Source organism: Euphorbia lathyris, chromosome 8 (genome assembly GCF_963576675.1).
Source record: "Euphorbia lathyris chromosome 8, ddEupLath1.1, whole genome shotgun sequence".
Taxonomy (NCBI): Eukaryota; Viridiplantae; Streptophyta; class Magnoliopsida; order Malpighiales; family Euphorbiaceae; genus Euphorbia; species Euphorbia lathyris.
The window spans coordinates 22,491,654-22,507,498 of NC_088917.1; the positions used below are offsets into that span (position 1 = coordinate 22,491,654).

Below are 15,845 nucleotides of genomic sequence, written 5' to 3' on the forward strand. Positions count from 1 at the left end.
CATTCTTTCTCTCGCTTTCTTTAAAATTATGAGACATATTTATGGTTTAAAATTTTTACCAGAAGAAACTTCGTGACCAAAATCATCAACATCATGGACTGCTGAATTTCTCGCCCAACAGATTCTATCTTCTTCTCATTCTTTCTCTCGCTTTCTTGAAAATTATGAGAAATATTTATGGTTTAAAAAATTTACCAGAAGAAACTTCGTGACCAAATAATCGAAGCACCCTGAATTCATAGTTGTATCATCAACATCAAGGACTGATGAATTTCTCGCCCAACAGATTCTATCTTCTTCTCATTCTTTCTCTTGCTTTCTCTAAAATTATGAGACATATTTATGGTTTAAAAATTTTACCAGAAGAAACTTCGTGACCAAATAATCAAAGCACCCTGAATTCATAGTTGTATCATCAACATCATGGACTGATGAATTTCTCGGCCAGAAGACTCTATCTTCTTCTCCATATCTTTCTTTTTTCAAGAAAAGAAGCACCCATTTTAGTAAAACCTGTCTCTATCTTTCAACTGTTGAGAACTTTCCTATCATAAAAGTTTTGATTGTTGTTCTTTATGGAAATTCTTCAATTTTCTGATTGCTTTTAGTTTGTTTTAGTATTCTAATTTCCTCTTCTTGCCTTTTTATGTAGTTTGAGCTTCAGTACTTCAATTGATTTTGTTTTTCCTTTTTCGTTGGTGCTCATACATGCTCCGACTCCGATTTCTTACTTTCTGGGAAAATTATCGAATGTTAAGGTCGTTAACTAACGTCAAATCGAGATCACAGTGATATGTATGAAATGTTTGCCAATCGATTCTGGCAGGTTCCTCTTTTATCAATTTACTTCTACAGATTTTGACTCTATGGCTTTGCACAATTACAGATACTTCTTTCTCTTCCTCTCTGATTGGAATTTCCAGAAATATCATAAGTACAATTAATAGAGAGAAAAATCAGAACAAGCACTTCATTAAAAACCAAAAAGACCCTCAAGAACATCATGTGTTGAACAGACTCAGGTCAAGGTACCTTCAGGTCAAAGATTCACCAAGTGCATATCGGTCACTTGCGTCCCGGTTGTAAGACTACAAATCTTGATTCTGCAATATACAACTGCATCCTACAAACTCAATACAGCATCAGCCAGCCTCAAACGACACCGAAATCCACAACGTACAGCAGCATTACATCGAAAATCCACAACAGCATCAACTCAACTCTGGTACAGTGGAACATTTCCTCTGATATTTTCTTCAGCTCATAACTTTTTTTATATAGTTCAGTTGAAACCTCAGATAAAATTAATTGATCACCCATAAAGGGTGCATCAAAGAGATACTGATCCATAAAATACTACTTCAGCCGGGCCTGTCATACATACATGGTTGTCTTCCTCCCTCCACTCAATTTCCAACGGTCCTCCGGGTAGATCCACCGTGCAATTCTGTGTTGCCATAAATATCAGGACACAAAAATGTAATATTAAATTAATTACAAGATCATGTTCAACATTTTTTAATGAACTCCTAATCAGTTCAACATTTCAGCATACTACACTTACCCTGCCAGCTCGACCCTCAAGAACAGCAGCAACCACTGTTGCACAGGCTCCAGTTCCGCAGGCTAGTGTTGCCCCTACAATCACAAGAAGGCGCTTTTCAGTCAAAGGATCCAAGAGGGTTAAGGGTTGCAAAACTTGTGCGAACGAGCCATGATTTTGTAGCATAAAAACTTACCTGCACCACGCTCCCAGACGCGCATTTTCAGATGCGAATGGGAATGAACTTGCACGAATTCTGCATATCAGTTACAAAACAAAAATATATATATATATAAAAAAAAAGGGCGGCCCGGTCGCACTACGCGTCCCCGCTGAGCGAGGGTCCGGGGAGGGGTCCCACCACAATATATATATATGAGAACAAAAATGCTTGACAATAGAATACTGCAGAATCTTATTCAAAAAAACACAGCACAAAATATATGAGCAGACTGCTAAGGTAGTTTCAAGACCTACTCCACTTGCAAAACATTGACCATATAAAAGCTAACCTGTGTTGGTTCGTGCAGGGAACACAACATGATGCTCAAACTTGGGGCCAATTTCAGCCAAATTCAAATTATCAACCTCCAGATCCTGCAATTGTATAAGCATAAAGAAAAGAGAAGAGTATGAGTAAAAAAAACCAATCAACTGTTTTAACTTTTAACTCAGAATATATCAATACAATCAATCAAGTTCATATTCATCAATTTTATGTTATCAGTACAGTTTACCTCAAATGATTGAAAATAAACCAATTGTTCAGAACACTAGAAAGGCAGTAGAAAATATATTAAAACATAATGAATATTGTTGCTGAAGAAAAACAGATTATGAAATGTTTGAACTAGAACATCCCCATAAATAAATTAAAATATTAAGATTGAATCACAAGTTGTTCAATCAATTGGCTACAGTTTATATATATATATATACCTTGTTATCTTTGCTCCCAAACGTTACACAATGAGGATTCCCCATACTAACACAAGTCACATTCCAGATTACTCCATCTACATTTAGTTCTGATTTAACAACAGCTCCATCTTTGTTTGCAGATAATTTTGTAGGCACATCAGATGCTTTCAGTATTGGCTCACCCATATCAACCTTCACTTTTCCATGCTCTTGAATTTCAGGAACAATTAAACCAGCACCAGTATGAATTGTAAAACTATGATTTCCATGTAAATTTTCCAGCTCAGTAATGAATCTAGCAAAGCACCGGACTCCATTACCACACATCTCCGGCTCAGTTCCATCGGAGTTAAATATTCTCATGGTGTGATCAGTGCCATTTGTCCCCGGCATTGGAAATATCACTCCATCTGCACCAATGCCAAAGTTCCTATCACACAACCTAGCCGCTTGATCTGGAGTAATCTTAGGTTCTGTTGAATTCCTATTATCAACCTAATGCAGAATTTCAAATCACCACATTTTAAACCAAAACCAGCAATTAATTTAAAAAACATGGCACAATAATGGAATTACCAAAATGAAGTCATTGCCAAGGCCTTGATACTTGACAAAATGAAGGACGCCATTTTCAATTCGATCGAGAAAAGATGCAGGGGAGATTTTTTCGGGAACTTGGGCGCTAATGGATGAAGAAGACACTGACAAGCGAAAGTGAGGGTTTCTTATAGTGACGGTTGGTCTGAGAGAAAGGGAAGTAGAAATAGAAGTTGATAATGAGAGGGAGCGGAGGCGGTTAAGTGAGGTAAAAGCTTGGTGAGGTGATGGAGCCATGGAGTTAGAGATGGCGGCCATGGCTGTGACTGAGAGAAGGTTTCGTAAAAGCAAATGTCGTTTTATACTATTGACTGCGTCGTTTTTGTCTTTTGTCAATCCGAGAAGAAAAGCACATGGCAATTCAGTCGTGTTAAGATGGTGTAACAGCATTTTCTTTGGCATAAAATCCATGTCAAGTAGTATAACCTCTTCCATTTGAATCTTTCAATGCAAAGCTGATTATCATAAGATTTTTTTTTTTGGCTTATTACATCATTTGCCCCCTGAACTTGTCCAAAATAGTGATTGGCCCCCTGAACTTTCAAAGTGTCTCGGTAGCTCCTTAAACTTGCATAAAATATTCAGTTAGCCTCCTGAACTTGCATAAAATGTAATCAATTAATCAGCTGGTTGTAAAAAAAGTAAGTTAAATGAGGAAAATATATTGCACGCATCTTAAAAAGGTAAAACGACCAATGTCGAAGTATGCGATTATAATATTAGAGAAGAAAATGTTTTATAGTTAAATAAGTATGAATTCTTTTTCAACATGTTTTAATCTATTTTGTGAAGTATGTAATAACATTCTAAGGCACGTGTAACATATCTTTCGCATTTGACTTGTTTTTTTACAACCGAATGATTAATTGATTACATTTTACGCAAGTTCAGGGGGCTAACTGAACATTTTATACAAGTTCAGGGGGCTGTCAAGACACTTTGAATGTTCAGGGGGCCAATCAACTATGTTGGACAAGTTCAGAGGGCAAATGATGTATTAAGCTTTTTTTTTAATTTGTGTATTTTTTTTTAGAAAAATAAGTTTTGCTAGACGGAATCGGCATACTAAAATTAAACCTGGAGGGACAATGCCCCACTCTACAAGTCTTGGCAATGAATAAAAAGACTTAAAACATGAATCATCTCATTCGCAGAATAATCTATAAATCTGACAGAAATGTCATTAATACTATAAATAAAACTTTTATAATCGTTTATTCTTGAACCATAAGAAGAACGAGTATATTTGATGAATATGGTTCACCACTGACAGCGCATCTGATCCAACCTCCACACTACCCAAACCCTTGAGTTTGATCCACCTAAAAGTTTCTAGAATACCAATAGTTTCATCTTCCCTTACCCAAAAGTTTCCAGTAATATGAAAACAAAAAATAATAAAGGGTTTATAAGTTTGGACAAGATCCATTAAAACGCCAACTGCTCGTGGGTTGCTCAATCCACGACAGTTTTAGGCTAATAGACTTGTGATGATGGGTGGGCATGTCCAGCAAAGCCCACCTGAAACCTGTTTTTGGATCCATAATTAGACTATTATTTAAAACTGCCTCTTCCTCCTCATTTAAAACATCTTCTTTTTGTTTTGTGTATCTTTTAGTTTACATTTTTTTATGGATAAGGTGCAAAAATACTCTAACGTTTGTAGTCAGAAGCAATTTTATCTCTAACGTTAAAATTGTGTAATTTTACCCCTAATATAGGCAGTCGGGAACAATTTTACCTCTAACGTTGTCAGGTATTGTCAATTTTAGACATTATTATAAAATACATATATTTTGTTATTTATTATGCACCAATTACATGTTTAAAAAAAATATTTCATATAATTTAATAATAGAATTGGAGATTAATATTTATAGATTTGGAGAAATATTTTGATTTTTTTTTTGTCCAACTCGTACAATAGACAATATATATTTTAAGTTTTTTTAAAAATTATTTTCATGTTTAATCCTATGTTTATGATCAGAAATATTCACATGGACCTTGATAATCAAATTGAATTTAGTCGATTACAATTAGATCTACACTGATTAAAATCTTATGGTGGAGATTCAAAGTATCCTAAGTCTTAAATTTAATCACTCATATGTGAAATGTAGATGACAATATTTATGACCGAAAAGACAGTTTGATGAATTATTTCTCAAATTAACTCAACTCGACAACGTTAGGAATAAAATTGCTTGACTGCCAATTTTATGGATAAAATTACATCATTTTAAATGTTATGGATAAAATTGCTCTTGCCTGTAAAAATTGGCATTTTTGCACCTTATCTTTTTTATTAGAATCTGAAAATGCAATTGCATGAATTCATTATATTTTAGAACCATCATCTTAAACTTGATTTTTATTAGAATTTGAAAAGGTTACTTTCATTATTGAAAAAAAGAAATTTTAATGCAGATAAAATATATAATAATTCTTTTGATATTTACAATTAATTTTTCTATTAATCATAAATTTTAATATATAACTATAATTAATTGAGTCAGATGAAAAGATTAAAATTTAACCAACCGATACTATACTAAATAAAATGTTAACACCTAAAGTAATAAAGAGCCTTCGGATTCGGTGGCCACATGGAACACGAGATCCCTTCAGATTCAACAGACTTCTAGGAACCGTTTTCTATAAAGAAAACTCACCTATCAGCTAGACAAGACGTCTCTTAATAGAAGGTCTCTCCTAAAATGAATACTTCTTCTAATAATAGAAGAATGACTCCTAATAAAGGAGAAATTTCCTAGAAAGAAGAAGGACTCAAGAAAAGCATTATAAATACGTAGGTATGACAAACTCTAGAGGTATGTTAACTTCACTACATTACAAGTGTTCCACTTTCCTTCAATCCTTGAAAACCCTTGCTTACTTAGACATTAGAGTGGGTTCGTGGGACTCCAGCCCCTTTCTGACTGTATGTCCCCTGTTGCAAGTACTTCGATGAACGGCTCTGAGGACACTTCATAAACAAAGTTAATATCCCCGGAGGGTTCAAATTCTGATAGATAATAGATTCACTTCATCAAGATCTTGTTTTTAAGCGAATTGTACGCATGGATGCTAATACTTAGTTTAACATTAACCAATAAGATTGTTGCAATGGCATTTGTCGTTTGATACAGAGTTATTATCTGAATCATAACTGGACTGCCTTCCTCCAGCACCAAATTAAAGAGGTGAAAAATTGGACGACTAAACTTTTCATCTGAAGAAAGCTTCATTAAGACAGAGAACAATTATATAGCCATATACAATACCTGAATCATGATTGGAATGTCCTCCTCCCAACAGAGCACCAAATTAAAGAGGTGAAAAATTGGATGATTGTATTTTTTTTTGGTCTGGTTGTTCATCTCCTTAGTAGATAATAGAAGAGATTAATATATAATTGAAAAACTAACCCCAATGAGGTGTTTGGTATTCTATTTGGATAGAGATAAAGATACTCAGGACATGGATAAAGATAAAGTATTGAGATATGGATAAATATATTATAGTTGAGAATTATTATTCAATATTTAGTACGTTGGATAAAGATAAAGATAAAATCATACATTTTACTTTTTTTAACTCTACTTAAACTACATAACATTGATTTTGAGGGATAATATGGATTTTCTCATCATATTAAAATCATAGGAGCTTATCTCACCTCCTTATACCACCCCCCTTCTTGGATGTAGGATTTGAGGAATAATACTCTTATCCCGCACTTATCTTTCTGCCATATCTCTAAAACAAACATGAGATAAAATAATCTTGTTTTATTTATCCCTACCCATTTATCCCTCGTACCAAATGCCCGCAAGGGTATATCTAAAAGAAAACTTTCGATCAGAAAATATAAAGAGTGAAAAAGGAACAGTTACATCAAGGCTATAGGCTAGAAAGAAGAGTGGCTACAAATCTAATTAAAGGTTGTGATACTATGTTTTTAAAGGTGAAGAGGGTGATTAAGAATGTATACAACCTTCAAATAGGAAAAAAAAAGTGTAAGCATACAAATAGACGAACAAAGTTACTAGCAGAAGCTTACATCAATTAAGAAAAGAAAATATAATAGACCGTCAAAAAGAGGAGGAGGTTGTTCGGAGGTAGCATCCAAAGGTGGAGGGAAAGTCTCTGGTACGCTCTTGTGGAAATTTAAAAATAGAAGAAGAAATTGAAAAAGGTGAACAAATTGAAAGATAAATAAGAAATGACGAAAGTTACTCACTGGCTTTGGCAGCCATTATTAAAATAGGATTAGTTGATCAGTCGATTAAAGAAAAGATTAAGGAGAGATTAGTTTCGAATTAATTTATGATTTAAGTATACCATTGCTGTTCCTTTTCAACTTTTTTTTTCGGTTAGTAGAAACAGATTTAACTGGCATTTAAAGATGACGGAGTTGCTTGACGATCCAATGAAGCCACTCGATCCAGAAAGTATTCTCTAAAAGAATGACCTAACCTTAGAGATACAATTAAAAGAACAATGAAAGAAAGGGTAACTTGATTGGTGAGACTAATAACTACGAAGAGAAACAGATCAATATACATATCAATTCTTCCTTTTAAGGAGAAATAGAAATAACTATTATATGAAAAGTTGATGGAGTGATGCCAGGGGTGTTTGTTTCAGCTTTTCAGATGAGCTTTTAACGTTTCACTTTAAACCTCATGAAATATAATGTTTGGTTAGGTTTATATAACCACAGTGTTTAGCATTTTTTTTTAACTTGTAACGTTTTGAAAAGCTGATTTTTGGAACTTTTCATGAACAACTGTTTGTAGTTATTTGTTATGAATAAAATTGTCCTTCTTATTTCCACACAAAAATTTTCTTCTTTAACATTATTTTGTTGCATTCAATAATTTTTTATATATATATATTTTAGATTATTTTTTATTAATTTTTGTAATGCATTTTTTATTTTATAATTTATGTGTTGATTAATTTAAAATATGTACATATTAGACATTTTAAATACTAACATCAACAGTTTAATATAATTTTACCAAACACTGATAATTAAACAGCTAATGATAAACAACTAACTTACCTAAACTTTTTGATTTAAAAAAAGAACAAATAGCTAAGAGTAACAACAAACAGTTTACTGCAACCGCAAACAGCTAACATCAACTGCAACATTTATTAGCTAACAGCTGAACCAAATATACCCGAAAGGAAAGATATTAAGTGGGTGTTTGTTTTAACTTTTCGGAGGAGTGTTTATCATTTCACTCCAAATCGCATAAAATATAGTGTTTGGTTAGATTTATATAACCGTAGCCTTTAGCATTTTCTCTAGAAACTGCAGCGTTTTAGAGTTTTTCATGAATAACTGTTTGTAGTTATTTGTTATTAACAAAATTATCCTTTTATTTCCACAAAATATTGGGTTAAGGTGCAAAAATATCCCTAACATTTTGGGTCACGAGCAATTTTACCCCTAACGTCTAAAATGGTACAATTTTGCCCCTAACGTTGGTAGACAAGAGCAATTTTAACTCTAACATTGATAATTTGGGTCAATTTTACCCCTATTATAAAATACAGAAATTTTTGTTTCTTATTCTCCACAAATTGCATATCAATTCGTTCTAAAAAAATGTATTTCATGTTTTTTATAATTTAATAATAGAATTGAAGATTAATATTTATAAATTCGGTGAATTTTTTGAATTTTTCAATTCGTAAAAAAGATAATATATATATTTTTTTTCACATCCCAATATATGTTTGTGATTTGTTAGTAATAAAATGACGCACGTGTAAAGTGTAGATACAAGATTTATGACCGAGAAGATAGTTTAATAAATTATTTCTCAAGTTGACCCAATTTATCAATGTTATGGGTAAAATTGCTATTGGCTTCCAATGTTAGGGCTAAAATTGCACCATTTTAGACGTTAGAGGTAAAATTGCTTTTGACCTAAAACGTGTTGGTCCCGTGTTTTTAGTTCCAAGGGAGGGTTAGGAACTAATATAACTTTTTCGTTAATTCTTTATGCTGACTTAGCAGTATTGGTGAGTTTGTCAACTCAGCTTTTGGTCAGCTTGGCCGAATTTAGCGTAAGACAGCTTCCGTCAGATATTGACTAAAACTGTTTTACTTGTGAATTGAAAATTGACACTTTCAGAGGTCAGCTTTCAACTCAGCACTCTAATTTACTCAGAGTCAGATTAATCAAATTAAATGCTGAGTAAATTTACCATACACCACATACAGATATATATATATATATATAGAGAGAGAGAGAGTTAGAGATTACTCAGTATCACTTATCCTGGTTCGGCCTCTCTGCCTACGTCCAGTCCCCAGAGTCCTCCGGGCTTTTAGAATCCAATACTGAGCTCTTTAAAGGTAGAGCACAAACCGTTTACAGGCAGTTGAATATGCAAGAGTAGCTTCCTCTATTCGTCTACTCAACTCATACTGAATGTTATAATCGAACACTCAGATTTTCTCTACCACTAAGTACTCAACACTGAGCACTCATCATACACTATCAATATTACAATTGATAAAACTTGTTCCCTTTCAAACAAAGAACACTTTAGATGATTACAGACAATCAATCTAGCATTTACACAAAGAATGAAAGTTTGGTGTAAGATCTTTTTCTTGTTTTGAAGTGCTTTTAGCTTGTATTTTTCTCTCTTTGTATTTTTCTTTCTGTACTTTTTGCAAATGATCCAAGAACTATCATTGTCCTTTTATAGTTGATTTTCTGAAGATTGGATCATTTGAATTGTTTAGCCGTTATGTCCAAAACGGCTCTTTTAGGAGACAGTTTCTGGTTAGCTCCAGATTATGCAGGCCAATCTTGTTTTCCGAATTCCTCAGACGTCAGACTTGTCTTTTTCCTGCAGTCTTTGTTTTCTTACGACAGTTGTCTTCTAGCAACGAACATTTGACCCATGCATCTTGGAATTTGGCTTTTGCGTATTTCAAAGACTTCTATTATTGGCGCAAAGGTTTGGCAGTCTTTGTCTTCTAGCCAACGGATCTACCATGCTGTCCTGAAGATTCACTCAGCTTCTGTCTTGTTATTTGTTGTCTTCGTTTGTTTGTTAACTTCTGTACTAAGTTCTCTTTTAAGTCAGCTTTGTTCTGCAAGTCACTTTTCATGCTGAGTTCATTCCACTTAGTTTTGTTAATTCTCCAAGCTTCTTTTATTCTATGCTGAGTTCCATTCTTCTCAGCTTTGTTTAAACGTCTTGAATCTCGGACTTCTTCTTCATGCTGAGTTTGATTCTGCTCAGCTTGTCCTTTGATCTCATGCTGTCTTTGTCCTGTCTTGCTTTTTGTATTTATTTTTATAGTCAACATTGAACAAACGAATTAGTATAACTAAAGCAAAGCACTTAAATTTAATTATCCCTTAATCATGGATGATTTTGTCAAATCAAAATCTTGTGGAAAGGTGTTTCAACAAACTCCCCCATTTTGATGTTGGCAAAATACATAATTATGGAACTCAGTTTTGAAATTCCCCATGATTGAGTTATTTTTCATATTTCTGAAATTGCTCCCCCATAAGGGTTGCATCCATTGTCTTAACTTAATTCTAAACCTTCCAAGATTTAACTGAATAAGCTTAAGACATTGCTTATACTGACTTAATTCAATTCAAGACATTCAATATGGATAAGATTAGGTCAGTTTTCAGAAACGGTTGAATACTCAGTTTGATACACGGATTGGTTTAGTGTTTAATGTATACTGAGTATGTTTACTTTTTACTTGTTTGTTCAGTCTTGATAGATTAGCTTTTAGCACATAAGTATAATATATAGTTGAGACAATTTGAAGGAAAGGATACTTAATAGAAGTATTCAATGACACATACAGAACAAAAATAAGCGAAGTTCTAGACTATCTAATCTATTACTGTCTATGGGCAGCTTGATACAATTTTCCTTTCCCTTTGTGTTTCCGCTGCTTACTGCCTGAAGCTTCCCTTGTGTCTAGCTGAGTTTCATCTGTGCGGCTTTTCTCCCCCGTTTTGCCATCATCAGGCTGAGGGGCAATAAAGGTTTCACCGAGAGCAGCACGAGTCAGCTTGACAGAATAGGTCTTGAGGTGCTTGGTGCTTTCAAACAGACCATCAAGGACAGGAACTCCATCATCAAGAACTTCTCGAGGAGCACGAAGAGTTGCACTGACCATACTGAGCATGTATTCATGGGCCTTAGTGAGCCAGGACATTGCTTCGGTGAATTGAGCATAGGATTGATGGTACATTTTCAGTACATCCTTGTCATAGATCTCACGCTGGTCAATCACGTATTGGACATGCCGAAGTATGCGTTGAGTGGTCTGTAGGATAGTGTTGGTTTTGACCATATCAGTTTCCATCTCCGTTTTGCTTAGATTTAGAAGGCGGACAACTTCACAGATTTCGTCCATGGTACATTGGTTAGATGAGGAGAGGAGATCACGAGTACCAGTGAGCTCAGAAGACAGTTTGCTAAAGCAGTGGTGCAACTCAGCAGAAGTGGCATAGCTTGTTGTGATGGTGGGTAAGGCATTTATCTGTTATTGGAGTTGATTCATATGGTTTACCATCATCAGTACCAGCTCAGTTAGCTTGACGAAAGATTCTTGCTTGGGTTGCTGGAGTTGAACAGAAGTCATGATGCTAACCAAATCCTTGAGATGCTTGATCTCATTCAGAAGCTGGGTGACAGATGACAAATCCTGTGACTCAGCATGTGTAGTCCCAGCAGCATCGGCATGAGATGAATTTATATCCTGAAGTAGATGTTGAGCCGAGTCAATGATGCGATGCCTGGACTCAGAGGCATTAAGATAGGCAAATTGTGCCTCAGGATGAACCTCAGTGGCCGGAGGGCGAGTTTCAGTTGATTTAGAAGGTGTTTGATGCACTCCTTTAGATGATGTGCCAGCTTGGTCAGCAACTGGTGTGTGTGGGGAATGAGTGGCAGGAGCTGACTGCTCAATGTTCTGCGGAATCGGATGGGAAGATGGTGGATCGGCAGAAGGAATTACCTGCTGAGTTGAAGCAAGAGGCACCTGAGACTGAGTGGGATTTTCTTTAGTTTGAGTCTTGGCGTGTTGCTCGGTATGAGTAATAGAGGCTTGTTTTTCCTGTATGGAAGGCTCAGCATAGGATGAGAAGAGGGTAAAATGCGTGGCAGTAAGATCTGTGATGTCATCCAGTGGAGACGAGTCATCCAGGAGATCAAGTGGTGGAGTTTTATGTGCCTTCTTCTTGAGCCTTCTTAACTTCCTTGCTTGAGGAGGATGTGAGTCAGCAGGAATAGAATCAAGTGATGATTCAATTCCAAGATCAGCATTGCGTTCTTCCCTGACTGTTTCTTTCTCTTGGAGCTCAGCATTACCTGTCATATTCTGTTCATCTTGACTTTCAACTTCGTCAGCATGCTCTGTTTGTTCTTGCTCAATATAAGTTTCTTGATGGTGCTTAACATCATGATCAGGCTGACCCTCATTGTCACTTTGTTCCTCTTCCTCCTCTTCTTGATGAGCCGGGGTTTGCTCAAGGTCAATCCTTTGACTTGCAATGAAGTGAGCATTATCAGGTACATCAAACCCAAGAGGAATAGCTTCAACTGGACTCAGCTCAGCTGTTTTCTTCTTCTTTTTCAGAGGAGTTTCCTCACTTTCTAGCTCCTCAGGCTCATCTTCCCTCTTTCTTTTCTCTGATGACCTTCCTTGATCAGCATCAATCTTCTTCCCCTTAGATACAACTCGAATTTTCTTAGGGACGGCATCAACATCCTTAGAGCTGGTCTGGATTGCCTTGCGTTTCTTTTCTTGCTTAGTGTGGACAGTGGCTTCGACTGCAGCTGTATCCTCATCCTGAGGTAGCTCAGCATCCCCTTCTTCCTGACCTTCTTGCTCAGCCTCCCCCTGAGCACCTTCAATGGACTCTTCTCCTTTCTTAGGTTTGAGAGGTTGGTTGTATAACAGCCCTTGTAACAATGCAGCAGTAATTTCAGTTCCTTCAGTTTCTACCTCTGTTGTTACATCGATTTGGTAGTCTTCAAGAATCCGGGTAATATGAGAGCCCAACCTGAGCTTGATGGTACTCCGTTGAAGTGCTCCTACCAGAAATACCGGCATGTTAAGAGGGGTGTAGGTCAGCATGTGCCATATGAAGCACTGCTCGAAATTTGAAGCGGATGATGCTGAGTTGAACTTCGGGAAGATGAAGTTGGTCAGTATATAGTGCGCCATCTTTTGGTTTTGTCCCATACACGTGCTGGGTATTTCCCCTTTGTGTCCTTCTGGCTTACAGAATGTAGCTACGTGATCCAGCTTTTCCTTTGTAGTTCTAAATTCCTTTCCAGTGTTTGGAAGGTTGAGTAAGTTTGCGAGATAGGAAGGGGTAATGGCGAGCTTCTTACCATTAACGTGAGTAACTAGGTGGTCAGCATTATTCCCATCAACGCAGAGGTTGGAGTAGAATTCACGAACTAACCTAGGGTAGACTTTCCCCGGAAGCGAAAAGAGTCCAGTCCATTCGTTTTTCGTAATCCATTCACAAAATGGTTGCTCGTGTGTTATGAAGCTTGGGGAGAACCACCTACATCGGAGAACCTCATGATTTTTCACTTTCGGGTATACTTTGATGAAGAATTTCTTATTTGGCAACTCAGCCTTCTTCTTTTTTTGTTGAAGAGCCCGCTAGGTCGGTTTGGGGGTTTCGCTTTGGAGTGAGGTTGTGCTGGCTTGTCTGAGGTAGAGATTTGGGACTTTCATCGGTGTGAAGTTTGCCGGAATCGCCACCGGAGACATTCTGAGGGTTTGACATTTTCTTCTCAGAAGTTTTCGAGGGTTTTTGAAATTTGAAGAGAGAGAAGGATTCGAATGCCAAAGGTTTAAGCGTAAGGGGAATTAAGTGGGAAATCTTCCACTATTTATAAAGATTTACATCGATCCCATTAGTTGAGTTAGTCGTTTTACCTTGGGATATTCAATCGACAGAGATCCTGTCATTTATGACACATTCGGCGCATGGGTTTTGCTATTATTGCTTGCGTCATCCTAGGTGCTATTTATTACACGTGTTAGCATTTAATGGTGCAAGTGGGCGTTTAACTCAGTTTTGCTAGAATACGAAGCGTTTGTGATATTGAGTACTTAGTTCTACGCAGATGAACTTCTTATCTCTTAGTAACTTAGCACATGATTTTCACTCAGCATGTATATCTACTCAGCACAAAGTTATTACTCAGCATATGTACTTACTCAGGATGATCACTCAACCTGTATGTTTGCTCAGCATAGAGTGATTTTCTACGTTTCAAACTCAGTAAGTAGTAGTTACTAATTTTTGAATTTACTCAGCATGGCAATTTCACAACATTCAATTTTTCTTATAGAATTATTGAAGGGGATTAGACATACCGATGGCTTCCCTTAGTATGTTGAATTGTTCACGTGCCAAGGGCTTAGTGAAGATATCTGCAAGCTGTTCATTAGTTGGCATATAGGTCAGCTTGATCTCATCCTTTAGTACGTGATCTCTAATGAAGTGATGCCTTATGCTGACATGTTTCATCCTGCTGTGTTGGATTGGATTTTTGGATAGATCAATGACACTCTTGTTGTCACATTTGATCTCTATTGTCTCAGTTTTTACTCCATAATCCTCAAGCTGTTGCTTTATCCATAGGACTTGAGCAACACAGCTTCCAGCAGCTACGTACTCAGCTTCAGTTGTAGACAGGGCTACAGATGATTGCTTCTTACTGAACCAAGATACTAGACAGCTTCCAAGGAAATGCCATCCTCCCGAAGTACTTTTACGCTCTAGCTTATCTCGTCCATAGTCAGCATCAGTATATCCAATGAGTGTGAAGTTACTTGAAGTTGGATACCATAATCCTGCATCAACTGAGCTCTGCAAATATCTAAAAATTCTTTTTACAGTAGTTAGGTGAGATTCCTTGGGATCAGCTTGATATCTCGCATAATAACATACTGAGTACTGTATATCAGGTCTACTAGCTGTGAGATAAAGTAAGGAGCCTATCATACCTCGATAGAGTTTACTATCTATTGACTTACTTTTCTCATCTTTGCATAGGACAGTATCTGTACTCATAGGGGTTGATATGGGTTTGCAATCCTCCATGCTAAATTTCTTTAACATTTCGTTGGTGTACTTGGACTGACTTATGAAGATGCCATTCTTACCTTGCTTAATTTGAAGTCCAAGGAAGAAGTTGAGTTCACCCATCATGGACATTTCGAACTCAGTTTGCATCTGTTTGCTAAATTCTTTACACAAAGATTCGTCAGTAGCACCAAATATTATATCATCTACATATATTTGTGCAAGTAGGGTATGTTTACCCTTTTTCTTAATAAACAAGCTTGTGTCAGCTTTTCCCCTGACATAGTTCCTGGTCAGCAGAAAGTTGGTCAACCTTTCATACCAAGCTCTTGGAGCTTGCTTTAGGCCGTACAAGGCCTTTTTGAGTTTATAAACGTGGTTTGGAAATTTTGGATCTTCAAACCCAGGAGGTTGATTAACATATACCTCTTCGTTTATAAAGCCATTAAGAAATGCACTTTTAACGTCCATTTGATATAATTTAAAGTTCATGAAACTGGCATAGGCACACAATATCCTTATAGCTTCTAGCCTAGCAACCGGTGCAAAAGTTTCACTATAGTCAATACCCTCTTGCTGACTGTACCCTTGGGTGACAAGTCGAGCTTTGTTTCTAACTACATTTCCATGCTCATCTAGTTTGTTTCTAAAGA

The 15,845-nt window shown here is 36.3% G+C and overlaps 1 protein-coding gene across 1 annotated transcript; it reads right to left on the reverse strand.

The window, feature by feature from the left end:
* Window positions 1–796: 796 nt before the first annotated feature.
* Window positions 797–3,472, reverse strand: LOC136202097 (diaminopimelate epimerase, chloroplastic-like). The gene is made up of 6 exons (XM_065992566.1): window positions 3,041–3,472; window positions 2,483–2,959; window positions 2,056–2,140; window positions 1,740–1,799; window positions 1,565–1,638; window positions 797–1,447 (listed from the first exon to the last, which is right to left on the reverse strand). Exons 1-6 carry the CDS (start codon window positions 3,470–3,472, stop codon window positions 1,331–1,333), a joined length of 1,245 nt encoding a protein of 414 aa, XP_065848638.1. The 3' UTR covers window positions 797–1,330.
* Between the last annotated feature and the right edge of the window lie 12,373 nt (window positions 3,473–15,845).

What these genes read in the sequence shown, in the direction of transcription:
- LOC136202097 (XM_065992566.1), bottom strand. Translation starts at nt 3,472, where the DNA reads ATGGATTTTATGCCAAAGAAAATGCTGTTACACCATCTTAACACGACT. An exon ending in CGTCTGGGAGCGTGGTGCAG is followed by an intron (nt 1,639 to 1,739) that starts GTAAGTTTTTAT and finishes TTGTGATTGTAG; the next exon opens with GGGCAACACTAGCCTGCGGA. An exon ending in TTGAGGGTCGAGCTGGCAGG is followed by an intron (nt 1,448 to 1,564) that starts GTAAGTGTAGTA and finishes ATGGCAACACAG; the next exon opens with AATTGCACGGTGGATCTACC.